Here is a 25,849-nt window from a genome sequence, read left to right as displayed (position 1 = left end):
CTGAACTAGAACTGAACTAGAACTGAACTAGAACTGAACTAAGAAACTGAACTAGAACTAGAACTGAGAACTGAACTAGAACTGAACTAGAACTGAACTAGAACTGAACTAGAACTGAACTAGAACGACTAGAACTGACTAAACTGAACTAGAACTGAACTAGAACTGAACTAGAACTGAACTAGAACTGAACTAACTAGAACTGAACTAGAAACTGAACTAGAACTGAACTAGAACTGAACTAGAACTGAACAGAACTGAACTAGAACTGAACCATAAACTAGAACTGAACTAGAACTGAACTAGAACTGAACTAGAACTGAACTAGAAACTGAACTAGAACTGAACTAGAACTGAACTAGAACTGAACTAGAACTGAACTAGAACTGAACTAGAACTGAACTAGAACTGAACTAGAACTGAACTAGAACTGAACTAGAAACTGAACTGAACTGACTAGAACTGAACTAGAACTGAAAACTAGAACTGAACTAGAAACTAACTAGAACTGACTAGAACTGAACTAGAACTGAACTAGAACTGAACTAGAACTGAACGAGAACTGAACTAGAAACTGAACTAGACTGAACTAGAACTGAACTAGAACTGAACTAGAACTGAACTAGAACTGACAGAACTGAACTAGAACTGAACTAGAACTGAACTAGAACTGAACTAGAACTGAACTAGAACTGAACTAGAACTGAACTAGAACTGAACAGAACTGAAGAGACTGACTAGAACTGAACTAGAAACTGAACTAGAACTGAACTAGAACTGAACTAGAACTGAACTAGAACTGAACTAGAACTGAACTAGAACTGAACTAGAACTGAACTAGAACTGAACTAGAACTGAACTAGAACTGAACTAGACTGAACTAGAACTGAACTAGAACTGAACTAGAACTGAACTAGAACTGAACTAGAACTGAACTAGAACTGAACTAAACTGAACTAGAACTGAACTAGAACTGAACTAGAACTAGAACTGAACTAGAACTGAACTAGAACTGAACTAGAACTGAACTAGAACTGAACTAGAACTGAACTAGAACTGAACTAGAACTGAACTAGAACTGAACTAGAACTGAACTAGAACTGAACTAGAACTGAACTAGAACTGAACTAGAACTGAACTAGAACTGAACTAGAACTGAACTAGAACTGAACTAGAACTGAACTAGAACTGAACTAGAACTGAACTAGAACTGAACTAGAACTGAACTAGAACTGAACTAGAACTGAACTAGAACTGAACTAGAACTGACTAGAACTGAACTAGAACTGAACTAGAACTGAACTAGAACTGAACTAGAACTGAACTAGAACTGAACTAGAACTGAACTAGAACTGAACTAGAACTGAACTAGAACTGAACTAGAACTGAACTAAACTGAACTAGAAATGAACTAGAACTGAACTAGAACTGAACTAGAACTGAACTAGAACTGAACTAGAACTGAACTAGAACTGAACTAGAACTAACTAGAAACTGAACTAGAACAGAACCTAGAACTGAATGAAACTGAACTAGAACTGAACTAGAACTGAACTAGAAACTGAACTAGAACTGAACATGACGAACTAGAACTGAACTAGACTGACTAGAACTGAACTAGAACTGAACTAGAACTGAACTAGAACTGAACTAGAACTGAACTAGAACTGAACTAGAACTGAACTAGAGACTGAAATACTAGAACTGAACTAGAACTGAACTAGAACTACTAGACTGAACTGAACTGAACTAGAACTGAACTAGAACTGAACTAGAACTGAACTAGAACTGAACTAGAACTGAACTAGAACTGAACTAGAACTGAACTAGAACTGAACTAGAACTGAACTAGAACTGAACTAGAACTGAACTAGAACTAGAACTAGAACTGAACTAGAAGTGAACTTGAACTGAACTAGAACTAGACTTGAACTGAACTGAACTTAACTTTCTGAATAGACACTTCGGTCTGTGAAAGTGGTTAAAATTGTTATCTTCAAATTAATATGTTTACTGGGATGTACACATTCAAATGTAAATATATGACCATTTCATATAGAAGTTTAAAGGAACAAGAGAGTACAATTTGTAGTATTTCCGCTTTTGAGACCGTTTTTCGAAACCAACAATAGAAACAAATTTAAAGGTAGATTATAAGAAAGTCAGAATAATAAAAGAACTCAAAATTCAACGTTAAACATGTGGCACAATAAAAATATATGTATTTAAAACGGGAAAATAGGATTACATTTCTTTATTTTTCTTCTAAATCTAGGAAAAATATTTGTAAAAATTCAACATTTTGTTGGTTAAACTCAAAAGGAAAAATAACCATAAATTAAAATTCATTTAAAAATAAAAAAGTAAAGAAAATAAGAAGATAAATTTTAGTAAGAAAAAAAAATACACCGAAATGGAAACAATGAAAAAGGGAATTAAATTGTTATACCTTTAAAAAACAGAAGCAAAAACTGCATTTACAATCTTTGCATATAGAGTATTTGAAGAGCTTGGAAAAACAGGAAAGTACTAACGGATATTGAACAGTAGTTAGTAGTACTATTAAAATATTGATATTTCCCCAATGTTAGTAAAAATGTATGTTTTTAATACTTCTTTCAATACTTTTATAAGTGTACAACCCGAAGACTTATTATTAGGCTCCTGACACTAACATACTTAAAGAAACAAATTATATTACTCGCGAATTTGTTTCGTTATTTATTAACATTTTCCACTATATGTACTCTATTTTCCATTTATGAAACTATTGACCTAATTCCTTTCTATTTTAACTTTCTAAAAGTCCCATAAATATATATAAAATAGTTTTTTCTTACAAAATACGGTCTGTTGCCATACCCACTGTATCAACTAGTAAAACAAAGAAATATAACCAACCCAACCATAAAGAATAAACAATCAAACGCCAATATTAACAACCCCAGCTTTGGAAGTGATAGTAACTATAAAGGAAAAAATCAATTTCTTCTTCAATATAATTGTCGAAATGAATGCAATATTGTTACCCTATATTATGAAGAAATGTTACATTTATGTAGAGATTTGTAGCATGTTGTAAATTATATGATTTAATAATAGAAAGGTTTCCTTTATTGAATTACACTAAATATTCCGGTTAACAAAAAATTGGTTTAAATTCAGAAATATACTCTCTTCAAAACTTGTTCAGTTTGTTGTTAGTTCTAGTTCAGTTCTAGTTCAGTTCTAGTTTTGTTCAGTTCTAGTTCAGTTCTAGTTCAGTTCTAGTTCAGTTCTAGTTCAGTTCTAGTTCAGTTCTAGTTCAGTTCTAGTTCAGTTCTAGTTCAGTTCTAGTTCAGTTCTAGTTCAGTTCTAGTTCAGTTCTAGTTCAGTTCTAGTTCAGTTCTAGTTCAGTTCTAGTTCAGTTCTAGTTCAGTTCTAGTTCATTCTAGTTCAGTTCTAGTTCAGTTCTAGTTCAGTTCTAGTTCAGTTCTAGTTCAGTTCTAGTTCAGTTAGTTCAGTTCAGTTCAGTGCAGTTCAGTTCTAGTTCAGTTCTAGTTCAGTTCTAGTTCAGTTCTAGTTCAGTTCTAGTTCAGTTCTAGTTCAGTTCTAGTTCAGTTCTAGTTCAGTTCTAGTTCAGTTCTAGTTCAGTTCTAGTTCAGTTCTAGTTCAGTTCTAGTTCAGTTCTAGTTCAGTTCTAGTTCAGTTCTAGTTCAGTTCTAGTTCAGTTCTAGTTCAGTTCTAGTTCAGTTCTAGTTCAGTTCTAGTTCAGTTCTAGTTCAGTTCTAGTTCAGTTCTAGTTCAGTTCTAGTTCAGTTCTAGTTCAGTTCTAGTTCAGTTCTAGTTCAGTTCTAGTTCAGTTCTAGTTCAGTTCTAGTTCAGTTCTAGTTCAGTTCTAGTTCAGTTCTAGTTCAGTTCTAGTTTCAGTTCTAGTTCAGTCTAGTTCAGTTCTAGTTCAGTTTCTAGTTCAGTTCTAGTTCAGTTCTAGTTCAGTTCTAGTTCAGTTCTAGTTCAGTTCTAGTTCAGTTCTAGTTCAGTTCTAGTTCAGTTCTAGTTCATTCTAGTTCAGTTCTAGTTCAGTTCTAGTTCAGTTCTAGTTCAGTTCTAGTTCAGTTCTAGTTCAGTTCTAGTTCAGTTCTAGTTCAGTTCTAGTTCAGTTCTAGTTCAGTTCTAGTTCAGTTCTAGTTCAGTTCTAGTTCAGTTCTAGTTCAGTTCTAGTTCAGTTCTAGTTCAGTTCTAGTTCAGTTCTAGTTCAGTTCTAGTTCAGTTCTAGTTCAGTTCTAGTTCAGTTCTAGTTCAGTTCTAGTTCAGTTCTAGTTCAGTTCTAGTTCAGTTCTAGTTCAGTTCTAGTTCAGTTCTAGTTCAGTTCTAGTTCATTCTAGTTCAGTTCTAGTTCAGTTCTAGTTCAGTTCTAGTTCAGTTCTAGTTCAGTTCTAGTTCAGTTCTAGTTCAGTTCTAGTTCAGTTCTAGTTCAGTTCTAGTTCAGTTCTAGTTCAGTTCTAGTTCAGTTCTAGTTCAGTTCTAGTTCAGTTCTAGTTCAGTTCTAGTTCAGTTCTAGTTCAGTTCTAGTTCAGTTCTAGTTCAGTTCTAGTTCAGTTCTAGTTCAGTTCTAGTTCAGTTCTAGTTCAGTTCTAGTTCAGTTCTAGTTCAGTTCTAGTTCAGTTCTAGTTCAGTTCTAGTTCAGTTTCTAGTTCAGTTCTAGTTCAGTTCTAGTTCAGTTCTAGTTCAGTTCTAGTTCAGTTCTAGTTCAGTTCTAGTTCAGTTCTAGTTCAGTTCTAGTTCAGTTCTAGTTCAGTTCAGTTCTAGTTCAGTTCTAGTTCAGTTCTAGTTCAGTTCTAGTTCAGTTCTAGTTCAGTTCTAGTTCAGTTCTAGTTCAGTTCTAGTTCAGTTCTAGTTCAGTTCTAGTTCAGTTCTAGTTCAGTTCTAGTTCAGTTCTAGTTCAGTTCTAGTTCAGTTCTAGTTCAGTTCTAGTTCAGTTCTAGTTCAGTTCTAGTTCAGTTCTAGTTCAGTTCTAGTTCAGTTCTAGTTCAGTTCTAGTTCAGTTCTAGTTCAGTTCTAGTTCAGTTCTAGTTCAGTTCTAGTTCAGTTCTAGTTCAGTTCTAGTTCAGTTCTAGTTCAGTTCTAGTTCAGTTCTAGTTCAGTTCTAGTTCAGTTCTAGTTCAGTTCTAGTTCAGTTCTAGTTCAGTTCTAGTTCAGTTCTAGTTCAGTTCTAGTTCAGTTCTAGTTCAGTTCTAGTTCAGTTCTAGTTCAGTTCTAGTTCAGTTCTAGTTCAGTTCTAGTTCAGTTCTAGTTCAGTTCTAGTTTTTCTAGTTCAGTTCTAGTTCAGTTCTAGTTCAGTTCTAGTTCAGTTCTAGTTCAGTTCTAGTTCAGTTCTAGTTCTTTCTAGTTCAGTTCTAGTTCAGTTCTAGTTCAGTTCTAGTTCAGTTCTAGTTCAGTTCTAGTTCAGTTCTAGTTCAGTTCTAGTTCAGTTCTAGTTCAGTTCTAGTTCAGTTCTAGTTCAGTTCTAGTCAGTTCTAGTTCAGTTCTAGTTCAGTTCTAGTTCAGTTCTAGTTCAGTTCTAGTTCAGTTCTAGTTCAGTTCTAGTTCAGTTCTAGTTCAGTTCTAGTTCAGTTCTAGTTCAGTTCTAGTTCATTCTAGTTCAGTTCTAGTTCAGTTCTAGTTCAGTTTCTAGTTCAGTTCTAGTTCAGTTCTAGTTCAGTTCTAGTTCAGTTCTAGTTCAGTTCTAGTTCAGTTCTAGTTCAGTTCTAGTTCAGTTCTAGTTCAGTTCTAGTTCAGTTCTAGTTCAGTTCTAGTTCAGTTCTAGTTCAGTTCTAGTTCAGTTCTAGTTCAGTTCTAGTTCAGTTCTAGTTCAGTTCTAGTTCAGTTCTAGTTCAGTTCTAGTTCAGTTCTAGTTCAGTTCTAGTTCAGTTCTAGTTCAGTTCTAGTTCAGTTCTAGTTCAGTTCTAGTTCAGTTCTAGTTCAGTTCTAGTTCAGTTCTAGTTCAGTTCTAGTTCAGTTCTAGTTCAGTTCTAGTTCAGTTCTAGTTCAGTTCTAGTTCAGTTCTAGTTCAGTTCTAGTTCAGTTCTAGTTCAGTTCTAGTTCAGTTCTAGTTCAGTTCTAGTTCAGTTCTAGTTCAGTTCTAGTTCAGTTCTAGTTCAGTTCTAGTTCAGTTCTAGTTCAGTTTTAATTCAGTTCTAGTTTAGTTCTAATTCAGTTCTTACTTGCACAAATACACTTAAATGCAAAGAACAACAAAATGGGAAGAATTAATTTAACTTCCATTTCTTTTCAGACAATTTAAAAATTTGTATAATTGCACTTGTTCTAATACTGTGTTGATTTTTTTAATTATTGACATAACATTGCAGATTCCTAATTCACCTTTTTTGGTTATTGCTGTTGTTTATTTTTATTTTCTAAAACTTTTGTTTATTAAGACTTTAATTTTTGCCTTCATTACGACCACAAAAATAATATTGTGGCATAAATAAAATGGAATAAAAAAAAGAAACGACACAATTTTAACTTGCAACTTCACTTGAAAAAGACAACAACGAAACCAGACACACATTCCGCACACACAATTCTTTAACTACCACTTCTTCGTCATGGACTACACTCACTATTTTGTCTGCCTATCTTACATACTTCCACTTGTACTTCATTGTATTTCTAACAAACTCACAAAAAACACAACAACAAAGTTGTAGCTAACAAATGTAAAACAAAAGAAATAATAGTGATTTTTACCCCCATTTTTTGCGTTTTTGTTTAATAGTTAGAAAAAACGTATGTTTTAACAATTTTTAACGTCGATATTTTTGGTTATATTTATCATATTAAGTTCAGGTGATTATTATATTGATTTTATGAAGTTTATGGAGAAAGCAAATACATTTTCCTTTATTTAAAATAATCAATTGTCAATTTGCGGCTTCAGTTTAGTTATAGTTCACTTCTAGGTCACTTCAAATTCACTTTAAGTCTTATTCTATATTTGCTATATTTCAGTTATGATGCAAATATATTTCTGGTGCAAAGCATGAGAATTATTATTTGGGGTAACGTTCGTTCTTAATACGAGTTATTTTTATGAAATAAAATATTGAAATACTTATGTATATAACGATTTTTTACCACATTTAACTTTTCAATATCTTAATAAAGGTATTTTTATCCATTTTCATTTATTTATTTCAATTCCCTTCGACACACGTAAAACTAAATATTAAAAGTTATTATTACGTTTCCATAAAGATACAATTAAACACTTCAAGTGTTAATATGTGTATGAAGTATGTACTTTGATTTTATCAATATTTGAAAAGAAATTCCCAAAAAAATAACTTAAATCAAGACCAAGTGAAAACAAAATAGTGGAAAAGAAAAAGCTTTAAACACCATTTTTTTATATTTTAAGGATACAATACGGATAAAATTTTTAGATACATACATATATGTACAAACGTATTTGTAATTGATTTATTTAATGAAAGTGTGAAACGTAAAATTGTACTAGATTTCAGTTGAAATTTAGTTCTACTTCAGTTAAGTTTAGTTCACTTCTATTTCAGTTTTAGTTCTAGTTCAGTTCTAGTTCAGTTCTAGTTCAGTTCTAGTTCAGTTCTAGTTCAGTTCTACTTCAGTTCTACTTCAGTTCTAGTTCAGTTCTAGTTCAGTTCTAGTTCAGTTCTAGTTCAGTTCTAGTTCAGTTCTAGTTCAGTTCTAGTTCAGTTCTAGTTCAGTTCTAGTTCAGTTCTAGTTCAGTTCTAGTTCAGTTCTAGTTCAGTTCTAGTTCAGTTCTAGTTCAGTTCTAGTTCAGTTCTAGTTCAGTTCTTTCAGTTCAGTTCTAGTTCAGTTCTAGTTCAGTTCTAGTTCAGTTCTAGTTCAGTTCTAGTTCAGTCAGTTCTAGTTCAGTTCTAGTTCAGTTCTAGTTCAGTTCTAGTTCAGTTCTAGTTCAGTTCTAGTTCAGTTCTAGTTCAGTTCTAGTTCAGTTCTAGTTCAGTTCTAGTTCAGTTCTAGTTCAGTTCTAGTTCAGTTCTAGTTCAGTTCTAGTTCAGTTCTAGTTCAGTTTCTAGTTCAGTTCTAGTTCAGTTCTAGTTCAGTTCTAGTTCAGTTCTAGTTCAGTTCTAGTTCAGTTCTAGTTCAGTTCTAGTTCAGTTCTAGTTCAGTCTAGTTCTAGTTCGTTCTAGTTCAGTTCTAGTTCAGTTCTAGTTCAGTTCTAGTTCAGTTCTAGTTCAGTTCTAGTTCAGTTCTAGTTCAGTTCTAGTTCAGTTCTAGTTCAGTTCTAGTTCAGTTCTAGTTCAGTTCTAGTTCAGTTCTAGTTCAGTTCTAGTTCAGTTCTAGTTCAGTTCTAGTTCAGTTCTAGTTCAGTTCTAGTTCAGTTCTAGTTCAGTTCTAGTTCAGTTCTAGTTCAGTTCTAGTTCAGTTCTAGTTCAGTTCTAGTTCAGTTCTAGTTTCAGTTCAGTTCTAGTTCAGTTCTAGTTCAGTTCTAGTTCAGTTCTAGTTCAGTTCTCGTTCAGTTCTAGTTCAGTTCTAGTTCAGTTCTAGTTCAGTTCTAGTTCAGTTCTAGTTCAGTTCTAGTTCAGTTCTAGTTCAGTTCTAGTTCAGTTCTAGTTCAGTTGTAGTTCAATTCTAGTTCAGTTCTTATCTAGAACTGAACTAAGTTCTAGTTCAGTTCTAAATAAGTTCCTGTTCAGTTTTCTAAAACTAAACTATAGAATATGTAGATTATTCTTAAATAAACCGATTGCCATTTATCAGATTTTGAAATCATTGTTACCTTTATTCCAAGAAGGTCAATCTATTATACCAAACAATTAGATATAATTGACTTTGGACTAATACGAATTATAAACAATAATGACATGGATTTTCCAATTCAATAAATCTATCAAGCGAAACACAGCACACAAAAGGAAGGAGAAAAACACACTTGTCTTTATCAATATTGTAAGAAGAAAGAACAAGTGGATGGATATTTTGCTATCCACTTGGCCTGGTCACATTATTGGGCAGAGACACAATGCATTGCAATGCGTTTGTTGTTTTGCGAAGGAAAAAAAATATGAAAATATCGGACAATTTGTTTCACAATTTAATGAAAATAGTCGTAGCTTTCATTTACCTTATTCAAAAATCACTGCAGGCAAACAATTTATTAAACAAATAACACTTATTTTTGCAAATGAAACACTATTGTTTTATTATCAGCAAATTATTTATTTGCACACTTTTTTCTTCTTCCAATTGCGTTAGGGATGGTAAAACTGGTCGATAACAATACAGCGAGACACTGAGAGAAAGGAAAACAAACATAATTAACCAAATACACTACAATGAAAACAATGCAAATTGTCTTCAGATATTCTTTTAATTTAATGTTTATTTAATGATGATTAAGATTGCACATTAAAATTAAACACTTTAATAAATAATAAGTTCTATTTTTATTTATTTTCTTTTATTTCATTCACAATTGTTTTAGAGCAGATGTTTTTGTTGTTTTTTCTTAAACAATCGATATTTGACCGGTGCTTGTTTAGTGTTGCCATTGTTTAAATTTTGTGTGTTAATTTTTTTATTTCTTTTCTTTTTATTTTTGTTATTTTGGATTTTTTAATTATTAATATTATTAGTTTTTTAACATTTGGCATATTTTTTGTATTATTCTATTTGCATTCATTCTGCTCTGCTCTCTTTCTGTTTATTTATGTATGTATGTCTTCTCTTACATACTCAAACTTATTTTACTCTCTTTAACGTTATTTTCTGTCATTCGTTAGTTGTTTTGGATTTACTCGTTATATTTGTTTTTGCCTTAAAATTTAAAATATTTGATGTCAAAATGTTTAGAGTTTTTTAAAAGTGTTCAATTATTTTTTGTAATTTTATATAAATATGTATAATACTTATTATTGTTAATAATTTTAATATGTATTATTCACAAATGCTCAAATAAAATAAAAATAGTACAAAATTATTTTCGTTAAATGCTTGTTTCAAACCAGTTCTTATTATTTCACCTTTATGACAAATTGCATTACGATACATTAATTTATTCGACAAATTAATTATTTTCAATAGAAAGCCTAATTCTATAAATGAGTTATAAGAACTTTTCTAAAGGAATTAATCAATTGTTAACCGATTCCGATGTGTTTTGGAAATTTTAAAAATATATGTATGTATGTAATATGCATTTATAGATGTACATATGTAAATGTTATTAGTTATATAAAGATACCATGATTTTTAATACTTATGAAGAAGATCTAATATGAGTTGTATAGGCATTTTGTCGATCTTTTACTTTAAAGTAGTAAAGTGCCTATTTTAATTATAGGATGTTACAATTTTAGAATTTTCAATAAATTTTTTATATATCTGAAATAAAGGTTTAGTTTAGTTGAGTTCTAGTTCAGTTCTAGTTCAGTTCTAGTTCTGTTCTAGTTCAGATCTGGTTCAGTTCTTGTTCTAGTTCAGTTCTAGTTCAATTCTAGTTCAGTTCTAGTTCAGTTCAGTTCTAGTTCAGTTCTAGTTCAGTTCTAGTTCAGTTCTAGTTCAGTTCTAGTTCAGTTCTAGTTCAGTTCTAGTTCAGTTCTAGTTCAGTTCTAGTTCAGTTCTAGTTCAGTTCTAGTTCAGTTCTAGTTCCGTTCTAGTTCAGTTCTAGTTCAGTTCTAGTTCAGTTCTAGTTCAGTTCTAGTTCAGTTCTAGTTCAGTTCTATTTCAGTTCTAGTTCAGTTCTAGTTCAGTCTAGTTCAGTTCTAGTTCAGTTCTAGTTCAGTTCTAGTTCAGTTCTAGTTCAGTTCTAGTTCAGTTCTAGTTCAGTTCTAGTTCAGTTCTAGTTCAGTTCTAGTTCAGTTCTAATTCAGTTCTAATTCAGTTCTAGTTCAGTTCTAGTTCAGTTCTAGTTCAGTTCTAGTTCAGTTCTAGTTCAGTTCTAGTTCAGTTCTAGTTCAGTTCTAGTTCAGTTCTAGTTCAGTTCTAGTTCAGTTCTAGTTCAGTTCTAGTTCAGTTCTAGTTCAGTTCTAGTTCAGTTCTAGTTCAGTTCTAGTTCAGTTCTAGTTCAGTTCTAGTTCAGTTCTAGTTCAGTTCTAGTTCAGTTCTAGTTCAGTTCTAGTTCAGTTCTAGTTCAGTTCTAGTTCAGTTCTAGTTCAGTTCCAGTTCAGTTCTAGTTCAGTTCTAGTTCAGTTCTAGTTCAGTTCAGTTCAGTTCTAGTTCAGTTCTAGTTCAGTTCTAGTTCAGTTCTAGTTCAGTTCTAGTTCAGTTCTAGTTCAGTTCTAGTTCAGTTCTAGTTCAGTTCTAGTTCAGTTCTAGTTCAGTTCTAGTTCAGTTCTAGTTCAGTTCTAGTTCAGTTCTAGTTCAGTTCTAGTTCAGTTCTAGTTCAGTTCTAGTTCAGTTCTAGTCAGTTCTACTACTTCAGTTCTAGTTCAGTTCTAGTTCAGTTCTAGTTCAGTTCTAGTTCAGTTCTAGTTCAGTTCTAGTTCAGTTCTAGTTCAGTTCTAGTTCAGTTCTAGTTCAGTTCTAGTTCAGTTCTAGTTCAGTTCTAGTTCAGTTCTAGTTCAGTTCTAGTTCAGTTCTAGTTCAGTTCTAGTTCAGTTCTAGTTCAGTTTCTAGTTCAGTTCTAGTTCAGTTCTAGTTCAGTTCTAGTTCAGTTCTAGTTCAGTTCTAGTTCAGTTCTAGTTCAGTTTCTAGTTCAGTTCTAGTTCAGTTCTAGTTCAGTTCTAGTTCAGTTCTAGTTCAGTTCTAGTTCAGTTCTAGTTCAGTTCTAGTTCAGTTCTAGTTCAGTTCTAGTTCAGTTCTAGTTCAGTTCTAGTTCAGTTCTAGTTCAGTTCTAGTTCGTTCTAGTTCAGTTCTAGTTCAGTTCTAGTTCAGTTCTAGTTCAGTTCTAGTTCAGTTCTAGTTCAGTTCTAGTTCAGTTCTAGTTCAGTTCAGTTCTAGTTCAGTTCTAGTTCAGTTCTAGTTCAGTTCTAGTTCAGTTCTAGTTCAGTTCTAGTTCAGTTCTAGTTCAGTTCTAGTTCAGTTCTAGTTCAGTTCTAGTTCAGTTCTAGTTCAGTTCTAGTTCAGTTCTAGTTCAGTTCTAGTCAGTTCTAGTTTCAGTTCTAGTTCAGTTCTAGTTCAGTTTCTAGTTCAGTTCTAGTACAGTCAGTTCTAGTAGTTCTAGTTCAGTTCTAGTTCAGTTCTAGTTCAGTTCCAGTTCAGTTCCTAGTTCAAGTTCTAGTTCGTTCTAGTTCAGTTTCCAGTTCAATTCTAGTTTAGTTTCTAATTCAGTTCTAGCTCAGATGTGATTAATAGATTAAATGACTTTGGTTGTCATAAGTCATGAACCACAAAATTCAAATGTTTTTGAACTCATTTGTACTTAATAAAGTTATAAAATCAGCTATTTTTAGATTTCCCAATAATCAATATTAAACGAATGTTATTATTTTTGAAAAATTAGTGCTGTGTAATTTTTAAATTATAAATACGCAAATAAAAAAATAAAACCCTTAAAAGCTCAAAGCATTTTTTAAATATCGAGTTTTTATTACCAAAGTTCAATGTAAAAAAAAAAAGAAAAATTCCTTTAAGACAACTCCTTTTCACAATTGTACAACAGTTTTGTTAGTGTTTATGGTTTTTTCCTTAGTTTTTTCTGTTTTTTTTTTTTGCGGAAATGACTACCATGACGATTACTGTCATCTGTTTAAGAATAATAACAACAACAATAATACAAATAACGGTAAAAAAAGTATGTTGACATGACACAAAACTTTAATACAAATACCAACGATGACATTTACAAAACGAAAAGAAAATTAAATAAATTAGAGTTAAATGTCAAGTAATTAATATAACTTCATATACAAGTTAATGTTTTAATATTATTACGATTATAGAGTTTAAATTAATAAAGAATGAATGAATTAAAAGGGACTAAATAAGGGAAAAAGTCAACAATTTTGATTTTTTTTTTTTTTTTTTTGGGTTTTGTTTAAAAGAGGAATTGAGAGTTTTTTGTTTTTGCTAGAAATTTGAAAAAACTTTGTAAGAAATATAAAAGGAAGATGAATTAAAATGAACTGCAAAGAAAATTTAACGAATTGTAAGGACAAACAAAAAAATAGAGCAATTGTGGCGAGCGTGCGAGCGATTTAAAACGAAAGGCGGAAACGTGCCGAAGCAGAATAAATCGAATTATTAAACGAAACTTACACTCACGACTCTCGTTGGTTGTAGATATCTGTAGATGTATATGTATGATATAGATGTATGGTAGTAGGTCGCCGATTTTTTTTATTTTCCTTTCTTTTCACATTTAATTTTTTTTTTTTACTTTTTTTAAAGGATAATGACTACTTTTTTCTGCTTAGTAGAAGTAGTGAATTTTAAATTGGTTTGTTTTATTTTAAAAGGAAGGATTTCTTTTTTAATAATATTTCTTAATTATTTAACACTTTATGGAAATATTTTATTTTTATATTTGGTATAAAATTTTTAATTTTTTTTCTTTAGCTATTCTTTTCGTATTTAAATTGAATACTTCCTACTTCCTTTTTCTCGGTGACTGTTTTACACCACTTGTACAATTTGAAAAAAACTCACTTTTTTACACTTTAGACTGCTGCTTGCTGCTGCTTTTTAATTTTTTCTATTTTTGTTTTCTTGATTTTGTTATCCTTTATTTGTTGTTTTTTTCAATACAATTCAATTTTTTTTTTTTTTTGGATAGTGAGTGTTTGAGAGTGTGTGTAATTGTGTGGTCGTCGTCGACGTATTTAACTCGATGATACCATGCCTAAAAGTATGCTATACACTATATATAAAATTGTGACTGTGTGACACAGTCATTCACAAATTTTCTTGGGTTTTCACAAAAGCAACAACAACAATAACAAAAAACAACAGCTCTTGCACACATACTCAAACATGTTGTGTTTTATTTGCTCTCGTTTCTCAACACTCTCCTTTTAAAGCTCTAAATGTCCTTTTTCTCTTTTATTTCAATTTCCTTTTTATAACGGTAAATAACGCTTACACAGTTAACTCGTTAGTTTAAATAACTAATGTCGTTCTGTTTGTTGTTGTTGTTGTTATTGTGGTTTTATATTTTGCACTTGTTTTTTCTTCTACCTTCTTTTTTACTTTTGTATTTGTCTTCTTATTTTCTATTCATAAAACGTAACGGTTACACAAACACTCTAACACTGGTACTCTCACTCACTCTCTCACACATCAATTCAACACCAACACGAACTGTTAAAAACCGTTGGATTTTTTCTATTTTTTTTTTTTTAATAAATATGGGCCGAGTATAATATTATTTGTGTAATGATGTTAATGATGATAAAAATAATTACGTTGCTTGCTGCTTGAACGACGGACTGACTGCCAGTCTAACTAACTGCCCCTTTGATTTTTTTTTTTTTTTTGCTAAAGTATAGTAAGTAGTATCTTAGCACTTTTGCAACTCTTTTAACTTCACCTCAACAATTTTCTTAAATTTGCAAAACTTTTTTACTTTTATTTAAATTTCTTTCCTTCTTTCCACGGTCTTTATCTCTTTAACTTTAACACTCTCTAAGTTACACTTTCCTCAAATTACTAAAAAAAAATTAAAAAAAAAAATCCACAAACACTCACACTCTCGTAGGGAAAAACAAGAACTAAGGAAAAATTGGTTTTGGTATGGAATCATTGAATATGATACATTGCCATGAAAATTTCATCACCAATTTTTTTCAATAAGAACATACAATATCGTGCTTTCATTACAAAATTCTTTCTTTTTTCCACTTTACATTTCCTTTAATGCATATCCATATTTTTTCAATTTAAATCAACAATTTAATAATTATTTTCCCTTTAATTTGTTTATTTTATTTCCTAATAATAATATTATCTATACATTTATATATATATATATAGTTTTTAGTTCTTAGGAAGTATTTTTTCCCTTATTACTTTTTTTTTTCTTTTAATTTTAATAATTTTCAACTAGCGTTCACTCTACGATTACAAAAAAACGCCAACTTTTTAGACGTGTTTCCACCTCTTCGTTCTGTGGTGGAGTGTAACTTGAGCTAAAATGTAACGAGTGCAGTAGTAGAATTGTTATGTGTACTCGTAAAAGGATATAATTCCAACACACATAACAGAGAGAAAGAGTAAAACAATTTGAAGGATAACATGTGGTAATAGTTAGAATTGTAAAATATAACGAATTTGTTTTTATTGTGAATGAGACAAATGCAAAGTGTCAAAAGTTTTATTTCCTTTCTGGAAATATGGGTTGTTATCTAGAATAAGTTAATCTAATAGCAAATAAATCACAATTAATATTATTGTGAATTACAATATCAGATATGGTTTTGTTTCTCGTTAGTTTTTAATAGCAGTCTTTATAGTCTATAGTCTAGTTAATAGTCTAGTTAATAGTCTAGTCTATAGTCTAGTCTATAGTCTAGTCTATAGTCTAGTCTAGTCTAGTCTATAGTCTAGTCTATAGTCTAGTCTATAGTCTAGTCTATAGTCTAGTCTATAGTCTAGTCTATAGTCTAGTCTATAGTCTAGTCTATAGTCTAGTCTATAGTCTAGTCTATAGTCTAGTCTATAGTCTAGTCTATAGTCTAGTCTATAGTCTAGTCTATAGTCTAGTCTATAGTCTAGTCTATAGTCTAGTCTATAGTCTAGTCTATAGTCTAGTCTATAGTCTAGTCTAGTCTATAGTCTAGTCTATAGTCTAGTCTATAGTCTAGTCTATAGTCTAGTCTATAGTCTAGTCTATAGTCTAGTCTATCTAGTCTATAGTCTAGTCTATAGTCTAGTCTATAGTCTAGTCTATAGTCTAGTCTATAGTCTAGTCTATAGTCTAGTCTATAGTCTAGTCTATAGTCTAGTCTATAGTCTAGTCTATAGTCTAGTCTATAGTCTAGTCTATAGTCTAGTCTATAGTCTAGTCTATAGTCTAGTCTATAGTCTAGTCTATAGTCTAGTCCTATAGTCTAGTCCTATAGTCTAGTCTATAGTCTAGTCTATAGTCTAGTCTATAGTCTAGTCTATAGTCGCGTCTATAGTCTAGTCATAGTCTAGTCTATAGTCTAGTCTATAGGTCTAGTCTATAGTCCTAGTCTATAGTCTAGTTTATAGTCTAGTCTATAGTCTAGTCTATAGTCTAGTCTATAGTCTAGTCTATAGTCTAGTCTATATTCTAGTCTATAGTCTATCTATAGTTCTAGTCTATAGTCTGTCATAGTCTAGTCTATAGTCTTCCTAATAGTCTAGTCTTAGTCTAGTCTATAGTCTAGTCTATAGTCTAAGTCTATAGTCTAGTCTAGAGTCTAGTCTATAGTCGAGTCCTATAGTCTAGTTATAGTCTAAGTCTATAGTCTAGTCTATAGTCTAGTCTATAGTCCTAGTCTATAGTCTAGTCTAATAGTCTAGTCTTAGTCTAGTCTATAGTCTAGTCTATAGTCTATCTATAGTCTAGTCTATAGTCTAGTCTATAGTCTAGTCTATAGTCTAGTCTATAGTCTAGTCTATAGTCTAGTCTATAGTCTAGTCTACTAGTCTAGTCTATAGTCTAGTCCTATAGTCTAGTCTATAGTCTAGTCTATAGTCTAGTCTATAGTCTAGTCTATAGTCTATAGTCTAGTCTACAGTCTAGTCTATAGTCTAGTCTATAGTCTAGTCTACTAGTCTAGTCTATAGTCTAGTCTATAGTCTAGTCTACAGTCTAGTCTATAGTCTAGTCTATAGTCTAGTCTAAGTCTAGTCTATAGTCTAGTCTATAGTCTAGTCTATAGTCTAGTCTATAGTCTAGTCTATAGTCTAGTCTATAGTCTAGTCTATAGTCTAGTCTAGTCTAGTCTAGTCTATAGTCTAGTCTATAGTCTAGTCTATAGTCTAGTCTATAGTCTAGTCTATAGTCTAGTCTATAGTCTAGTCTATAGTCTAGTCTATAGTCTAGTCTATAGTCTAGTCTATAGTCTAGTCTATAGTCTAGTCAGTCCTAGTCTATAGTCTAGTCTATAGTCTAGTCTATAGTCTAGTCTATAGTCTAGTCTATAGTCTAGTCTATAGTCTAGTCTATAGTCTAGTCTATAGTCTAGTCTATAGTCTAGTCTACAGTCTAGTCTATAGTCTATAGTCTAGTCTATAGTCTAGTCTATAGTCTAGTCTATAGTCTAGTATATAGTCTAGTCTATAGTCTAGTCTATAGTCTAGTCTATAGTCTAGTCTATAGTCTAGTCTATAGTCTAGTCTATAGTCTAATCTACAGTCTAGTCTATAGTCTATAGTCTAGTCTACAGTCTAGTCTATAGTCTAGTCTATAGTCTAGTCTATAGTCTAGTCTATAGTCTAGTCTATAGTCTAGTCTATAGTCTAGTCTATAGTCTAGTCTATAGTATAGTCTATAGTCTAGTCTATAGTCTAGTCTATAGTCTAGTCTATAGTCTAGTCTATAGTCTAGTCTATAGTCTAGTCTATAGTCTAGTCTATAGTCTAGTCTATAGTCTAGTCTATAGTCTAGTCTATAGTCTAGTCTATAGTCTAGTCTATAGTCTAGTCTATAGTCTAGTCTATAGTCTAGTCTATAGTCTAGTCTATAGTCTAGTCTACAGTCTAGTCTATAGTCTAGCCTATAGTCTAGTCTATAGTCTAGTCTATAGTCTAGTCTATAGTCTAGTCTATAGTCTATAGTCTAGTCTACAGTCTAGTCTATAGTCTAGTCTATAGTCTAGTCTATAGTCTAGTCTATAGTCTAGTCTATAGTCTAGTCTACAGTCTAGTCTATAGTCTAGTCTATAGTCTAGTCTATAGTCTAGTCTATAGTCTAGTCTACAGTCTAGTCTATAGTCTAGTCTATAGTCTAGTCTATAGTCTAGTCTATAGTCTAGTCTATAGTCTAGTCTATAGTCTAGTCTACAGTCTAGTCTATAGTCTAGTCTATAGTCTAGTCTATAGTCTAGTCTAGTCTATAGTCTAGTCTATAGTCTAGTCGATAGTTAGTCTATAGTCTAGTCTATAGTCTAGTCTATAGTCTAGTCTATAGTCTAGTCTATAGTCTAGTCTATAGTCTAGTCTATAGTCTAGACTATAGTCTAGTCTAGTCTATAGTCTAGTCTATAGTCTAGTCTATAGTCTAGTCTATAGTCTAGTCTATAGTCTAGTCTATAGTCTAGTCTATAGTCTAGTCTATAGTCTAGTCTATAGTCTAGTCTATAGTCTAGTATATAGTCTAGTCTATAGTCCAGTCTATAGTCTAGTCTATAGTCTAGTCTATAGTCTAGTCTACAGTCTAGTCTATAGTCTAGTCTATAGTCTAGTCTATAGTCTAGTCTACAGTCTAGTCTATAATCTAGTCTATAGTCTAGTCTATAGTCTAGTCTATAGTCTAGTCTACAGTCTAGTCTATAGTCTAGTCTATAATCTAGTCTATAGTCTAGTCTATAGTCTAGTCTATAGTCTAGTCTATAGTCTAGTCTAGTCTATAGTCTATAGTCTATAGTCTATAGTCTAGTCTATAGTCTAGTCTATAGTCTAGTATATAGTCTAGTATATAGTCTAGTCTATAGTCTAGTCCTAAGTCTAGTCTATAGTCTAGTCTTAGTTCTATCTCTTAGTCTAGTCTATAGTCTAGTCATAGTCTAGTCTATAGTCAGTCTATAGTCTAGTCTATAGTCTAGTCTATAGTCTAGTCTATAGTCTAGTCTATAGTCTAGTCTATAGTATAGTCTATAGTCTAGTCTATAGTCTAGTCTATAGTCTAGTCTATAGTCTAGTCTATAGTCTAGTCTATAGTCTAGTCTATAGTCTAGTCTATAGTCTAGTCTATAGTCTAGCTATAGTCTAGTCTATAGTCTAGTCTATAGTCTAGTCTATAGTCTAGTCTATAGTCTAGTCTATAGTCTAGTCTATAGTCTAGTCTATAGTCTAGTTATAGTCTAGTATGTCTAGTCTATAGTCTAGTCTATAGTCTAGTCTATAGTCTAGTCTATAGTCTAGTCTATAGTCTAGTCTATAGTCTAGTCTATAGTCTAGTCTATGTAGTCTAGTCTAATCATAGTCTAGTCTAGGTCTAGTCTATAGTCTAGTCTATAGTCTAGTCTATCTAGTCTATAGTCTAGTCTATAGTCTAGTCTATAGTCTAGTCTATAGTCTAGTCTATAGTCTAGTCTATAGTCTAGTCTAGTCTATAGTACAAGTCTAATAGTCTTGCCTATAGTCTAGGCTATGGTCTAAAGTCTAGCCTATAGTCTATAGTCTAGCCTAAAGTCTAATCTATAGTCTAGTCTAGAGTCCAGCCTAAAGTCCTAGTCTATAGTCTAATCTATAGTCTAGTCTATACTCTAATCTAGTCTGTAGTCTAATCTAGTCTATAGTCTAATCTATAGCCTAGTCTATATTCTAGTTTATAGTCTTATCTAGTCTATAGTCTAAACTATAGCCTTGTCTATATTCTAGTTTATAGTCTACTAAATATTTAATCTTGCCTATTGTTCTGTGTATAGTCAGTATTATAGTCTAATTCTTTGCAAAAATCATATTTTAATCGTTAAATCCCCCTTAGACCGTTTGTGATAATTTATTAACTTTAAAACATTTAAAACTACCAAATGACCAGTGAGGGGAATCCAATGTATGTAAGTTATTTTGTTTTAGTTTTATAATGTAATTTCACCATTAAAATCATAAAAGTGACAACTTCAACATTTTAAAAACATCAGCAACATGCAACCAAAAAAAAAAACGATTCAGTAATAATGCAATAAAAATATGGGCTAAAAACAAAAAAAAACACACGAAAATAGAAAATTTCAAATAACACGCACCTTAAATTTTGGTACTTACAGCCATACATACATCCATACATACATACTTACATACATATGGATAAATACAAATCTATATGTACTCTAGTAATCATTTGAATTTCTAGTAAATTCACTTGCTCTTCAAAAGGCCAATTTGCAAGATAAACTGTAGTTGTAGTAGTCGTTTTAATGTAGTGAGGGTATCTTTTTATAAAAAAAAAACATTTTTTAATTTCAAAACAACTTAAATTAAATTCATATAGCAGGGAGTGCCTTTTTAACTCCAGTTAGTTGTTGTTTCAATTATTTTTACAATTTTCATTTACATACTTATTCCAGTAGAGTAATGTAGGAGTTTATCATAAGGATATCAACAAACTAGAGAAATGCAAAAGAGGACTCTGGTATTAAAGTGTTTTAGGTTGGTTGTTTCGATCAATGGTTAGGTGTTCCATTTCTTGTCTTGTGCTTAGAACTAGGCAGCACTAAACAAAGAAATAATTAAATAGTTTAGGCGATAAACAGTTAAGAGGAGTTACCCTATAGAAAGAAAAGACCATTTTCAAAGTTTAGTATTTAGACAAAAATTGTATATTTATTTAAATTTTTGAAAATTTGAGGAAACCTATTTCTTTCTATACTTATCGTCCAGGCTGTTTGACTCTTGGTATCCTGTAGGGTAGAATAAGTTAACTAGAGGTACTTCATCTATTTAGTATTTTTTCCATAGTTGGGTATAAAAATAATATATTAGGAATGTATACATATAGTCGTGCTGTGACACTCCTTGATGTAATGTGTATGCTTTTGTTCGGTTCCGACAGTATTATGTGTTTGTATATTTGTATTAATATGTTAAGAATTATATTAACACAAGGACAGACTAAAAAGTCCTTTTAATAAGAGGGCTTTTCAAAAACTCTTATTGCGACTTTGGAAGTTATTGTTCCGTTCCATTTTTTGTCAAAATTGTATTGCATACTAGAACTGAACTAGAACTGAGCAAGAACTGAACTAGAACTGAACAAGAACTGAACTAGAACTGAACTAGAACTGAACTAGAACTGAACTATAATTGAACTAGAACTGAACTACAACTGAACTACAACTGAACTACAACTGAACTACAACTGAACTAGAACTGAACTAGAACTGAACTACAACTGAACTACAACTGAACTACAACTGAACTACAACTGAACTACAACTGAACTAGAACTGAACTAGAACTGAACTATAATTGAACTAGAACTGAACTACAACTGAACTACAACTGAACTAGAACTGAACTAGAACTGAACTAGAACTGAACTACAACTGAACTAGAACTGAACTATAATGAACTAGAACTGAACTACAACTGAACTAGAACTGAACTAGAACTGAACTAGAACTGAACTATAATGAACTAGAACTGAACTACAACTGAACTAAACTGAACTAGAACTGAACTAGAACTGAACTAGAACTGAACTACAACTGAACTACAACTGAACTACAACTGAACTACAACTGAACTAGAACTGAACTAGAACTGAACTAGAACTGAACTAGAACTGAACTAGAACTGAACTAGAACTGAACTAGAACTGAACTAGAACTGAACTAGAACTGAACTAGAACTGAACTAAACTGAACTAGAACTGAACTAGAACTGAACTAGAACTGAACTAGAACTGAACTAGAACTGAACTAGAACTGAACTAGAACTGAACAGAACTGAACTAGAACTGAACTAGAACTGACTAGAACTGAACTAGAACTGAACTAAATTGAACTAGAACTGAACTAGAACTGAACTAGAACTGAACTAGAACTGAACTATAATGAACTATAACTGAACTAGAACTGAACTAGAACTGAACTAGAACTGAACTACTGAACTGAACTGAACTAGAACTGAACTAGAACTGAACTAGAACTGAACTAGAACTGAACTAGAACTGAACTAGAACTGAACTAGAACTGAACTAGAACTGAACTAGAACTGAACTGAACTGAACTATAATTGAACTAGAACTGAACTACAACTGAACTACAACTGAACTAGAACTGAACTAGAACTGAACTACAACTGAACTACAACTGAACTACAACTGAACTACAACTGAACTAGAACTGAACTAGAACTGAACTAGAACTGAACTAGAACTGAACTAGAACTGAACTAGAACTGACTAGAACTGAACTAGAACTGAACTAGAACTGAACTAGAACTGAACTAGAACTGAACTAGAACTAGAACTGAACTAGAACTGAACTAGAACTGAACTAGAACTGAACTAGAACTGAACTAGAACTGAACTAGAACTGAACTAGAACTGAACTAGAACTGAACTAGAAATTGAACTAGAACTGAACTAGAACTGAACTAGAACTGAACTAGAACTGAAACTAGAACTGAACTAGAACTGAACTAGAACTGAACTAGAACTGAACTAGAACTGAACTAGAACTGAACTAGAACTGAACTAGAACTGAACTAGAACTGAACTAAAACTGAACTAGAACTGAACCAGAACTGAACTAAAATAAAACTTGTCTAGAACTGTACAAAATCTTATTTTAGCCTGAACTGATTGAAGGAATAAATCACTTTTTAAACTGTTCTCGTATTATTTAGAGCATTTCTGTGTGGTGGCATTTGGCTGTTGGGCTTCTAATACGAAATGATATAGTGTTAGTGGCATATTTAAACATCACATATTTTCTAATGATATTTTTCAGTTTTTTTCTAAAATAAAAAAAAACTATGGCTATTTTTGTATGTGTATGTTGTTTTTCTAAGAAAAAAAAAGATACAGGGTTATCCATGAAATTCTCTAAATTTTAGAACCCACCAACGAACCAAGTTTCTTTTTTAAGTTGTTTCCTCATTTCTTTAACTATTTATGCTTAATAATACATACACACGCTATATTCTCCAACATTTGTTTACTCACCCTGTATATTTAAATAAATCTTAATGGCTAGCAAAAGCTAACTGTAAAAAAGGATAGGTCTTTTTGTCTAAAGCAGAATATTCAAATGTTAGTCTGTTACAAACATTCGGAATACAAACGTTATAAAAATATAACGGTTAAACAAATAAATACTCTAATTAAACTAAAAACTTGTTAATTTACATATAACAAAAAATAATTGAAATAAAAAATAAATAAATCAGCATGAGTGTCGATGAGGATAAAGAATTTATGGAACCAAATCCTGAAACAGCTTGGCTAGAACAGACCACAACAATTGGGGAATTTAGAGTTTGGCATATTATAGCATTTTGTGTGGGCATTTTATTGAGTATAGGTAAAGTTTGAAAATTAAAAAAACAAAAATAATTATAATTATAATAAATACTAATTCGAAACATTTATAAAGTCATAATGGTGTGCTGCTGCATGAGATTTCGAATACCGCGCACCAAACAGGAAATCGAAGCTGATTATCAAAGGAAACAGATTACTAAGAAATTTCGAGAAAAATTACAACAAATTAAAATTCTGAAATGGATGATATGGATTTACAAAAAGGTAAAAACTTATTTTTATTAAAAGTTTTCTTTTAAATTCAATTTTATTTCTTATCTCAATCACTGTAAATAAGTGCAATTTTAATTATGGACTTTTTTATGAAAAAATCTTAATGTAAATAACTGTACGTTTATGTAAAATACTTCCTTTGGAATTAGTATTCTCTTCTTTACATTTACCCTCATATTTGTATATACTTTTACAGGTCGTGTTTAACACGCATTAAACTTTTATAGTCAAAAGCAAAAGTATACGTTCTTTAGTTATTAAAATTTCTATGTCCTGTGTATTAGGACTTATTGCATTTTATTCTTGAATATAGGGACATAACTTTTTACTTTTGATTCCAAAAATTTATAGAAAAATGTATAATTCTACTAAGATCATACATATCTCACTTATATAAGAAAGGAACATCGGACGTATTTTTCTTTGATCCCTTTTTATAATATCAAACAGGTGACATTTGTAGATAATTTCGGTTTCTTCAAGGTTAAAACCTTGATCGATTTTGAATTTTATAAGGAACCAGTTTATTTATAATATTGTAGGTTTGTATCAACATCAAAATCTATAAATCTATCTATCTATCTATCTATCTATCTATCTATCTATCTATCTATCTATCTATCTATCTTATCTATCTATCTATCTATCTATCTATCTATCTATCTATCTATCTATCTATCTATCTATCTATCTATCTATCTATCTATCTATCTATCTATCTATCTATCTATCTATCTATCTATCTATCTATCTATCTATCTATCTATCTATCTATCTATCTATCTATCTATCTATCTATCTATCTATCTATCTATCTATCTATCTATCTATCTATCTATCTATCTATCTATCTATCTATCTATCTATCTATCTATCTATCTATCTATCTATCTATCTATCTACTCTATCTATCTATCTAAGCTATCTATCTATCTATCTATCTATCTATCTATCTATCTATCTATCTATCTATCTATCTATCTATCTATCTATCTATCTATCTATCTATCTATCTATCTACTATCTATCTATCTATCTATCTATCTATCTATCTATCTATCTATCTATCTATCTATCTATCTATCTATCTATCTATCTATCTATCTATCTATCTATCTATCTATCTATCTATCTATCTATCTATCTATCTATCTATCTATCTATCTATCTATCTATCTATCTATCTATCTATCTATCTATCTATCTATCTATCTATCTATCTATCTATCTATCTACCTATCTATCTATCTATCTTACGAAAAAAAACTTAATTTTTTGAGCTTCGAGGGAACTATATCAAATAATGTCTCGATTTTTATAACATCCACTAGAGTTTTTACTATAACAGAATTTCATTGAATGGACTTTGTTCAAATTTCTGATACGTACACCTCAAAGTTCTAAAAATTAAAAAAAACACTGGTGTACGATAATTTTTGCATTGTACTATAAAAATGTATACAATTTATTATCATCTCTCTTTTTATAAACATATTAGTAAGTGTTGATGTGATGTATTCATGACCGAGCCAAGCCCCTGTTGACTTCTTTCTTTGAAAATGTCATAAATTATTTTGGGGTCAAACACATATCGCCATTTTATGCTTAAAAACATGTCAAAGTATAGCAAAAACGTGTTTTATTTGATCGATTATTTGGTGATATTTCTTGGCATAATGTTTATATACATTAGTCTGCAAAACAATAACATTTGTTGAAAGAGCTATTAAATATATAATTTTAGTAATATGTATTATATTAATATAAATATGTATGTAATAAGCCCTCCTGTCACAAAATTCCAATCCCTTCGAAATTTAAAATAAATTACACGAAATTTATTCTCACATTGGAACTGCTTTCACATTTTAAGTGTGAATAGAAAATGGTTTGTAATTATTGGTATTTTTTAAAGTTCTAATCAAAATATTTATTAAAAACATTATTAATTTAATAAGCAAAATAAATTAGAATGTAAAGAAGTAAATCCGTTTGGAATTTGTGACAATCCTGTTTAAAATTTTTTAAATTTCTTAGCATTTTGCACATTTATTTCTTAATTTTTCTTTTCATAATATTTATTTAAAGAATACTACATCTATTATAACCTTAAACTATAATCAAACTTCCTTATTCCTCCTTCTTTATATAAAACTTTAAACACTTAAAAAAAAATCTACTTAAAAATAAACAAAAAATACAAACTACTGCCACACAGCACTTGCTTACATTAAATTGGATGAATATGATGAACCATAAAATTCTTTTAAGTTAAAAGGACTTTTTTAACAAATGCAAAAAAGGTAAATTATATTAAATATATGTATAAATATATTACATAATGAAAGCAATAATAATTATGGCAAAGCACCGATTAAAATTAAGATTTTACACTTAAAATTGTTTCTTAAAATTTTCAATAACTATTTTTATTTGGTTTTATATTGCAGCTATTGAATACATACAAACTCACTATCTGACGAAACAATGTAATAGTGTGGAGAGTTTAGATAAGGATATAAATAAACTCAAAAATCAAATTGCCACAATTGA

General features: G+C 30.9%; 2 protein-coding genes across 3 annotated transcripts in view; one reads left to right on the top strand and one right to left on the bottom strand.

The window, feature by feature from the left end:
* LOC119604003 (UPF0047 protein YjbQ) overlaps positions 1 to 15,010 on the bottom strand; it is a 70,439-nt gene extending 55,429 nt beyond the window's left edge. Inside the window, exon 1 of one of the 2 annotated variants that reach the window (XM_037956316.1) lies at positions 13,162 to 15,010. The gene's annotated coding sequence lies outside the window, so the exon portion shown is untranslated. Of the gene's footprint in view, positions 1 to 9,088; positions 9,255 to 13,161 lie in introns of those variants that run through there. The other variant, XM_037956315.1, reaches the window with a different exon arrangement.
* Positions 15,011 to 22,818: 7,808 nt separating this feature from the next.
* On the top strand, positions 22,819 to 25,841 carry LOC119604001 (transmembrane inner ear expressed protein). The gene is given in 5 exon segments (XM_037956313.1): positions 22,819 to 23,063; positions 23,136 to 23,249; positions 23,252 to 23,287; positions 25,515 to 25,599; positions 25,747 to 25,841. Coding segments are annotated over 4 exon segments (324 nt in total). The 5' UTR covers positions 22,819 to 22,930; the 3' UTR covers positions 25,556 to 25,599; positions 25,747 to 25,841.
* The last annotated feature ends 8 nt before the right edge of the window (positions 25,842 to 25,849 follow it).

This window comes from Lucilia sericata, unplaced genomic scaffold, assembly GCF_015586225.1.
Source record: "Lucilia sericata isolate MDLA Ls3-8-SP2 unplaced genomic scaffold, ASM1558622v1 Contig000351F_arrow, whole genome shotgun sequence".
Classification (NCBI taxonomy): Eukaryota; Metazoa; Arthropoda; class Insecta; order Diptera; family Calliphoridae; genus Lucilia; species Lucilia sericata.
This window is presented reverse-complemented; position numbering and strand designations above follow the sequence as displayed.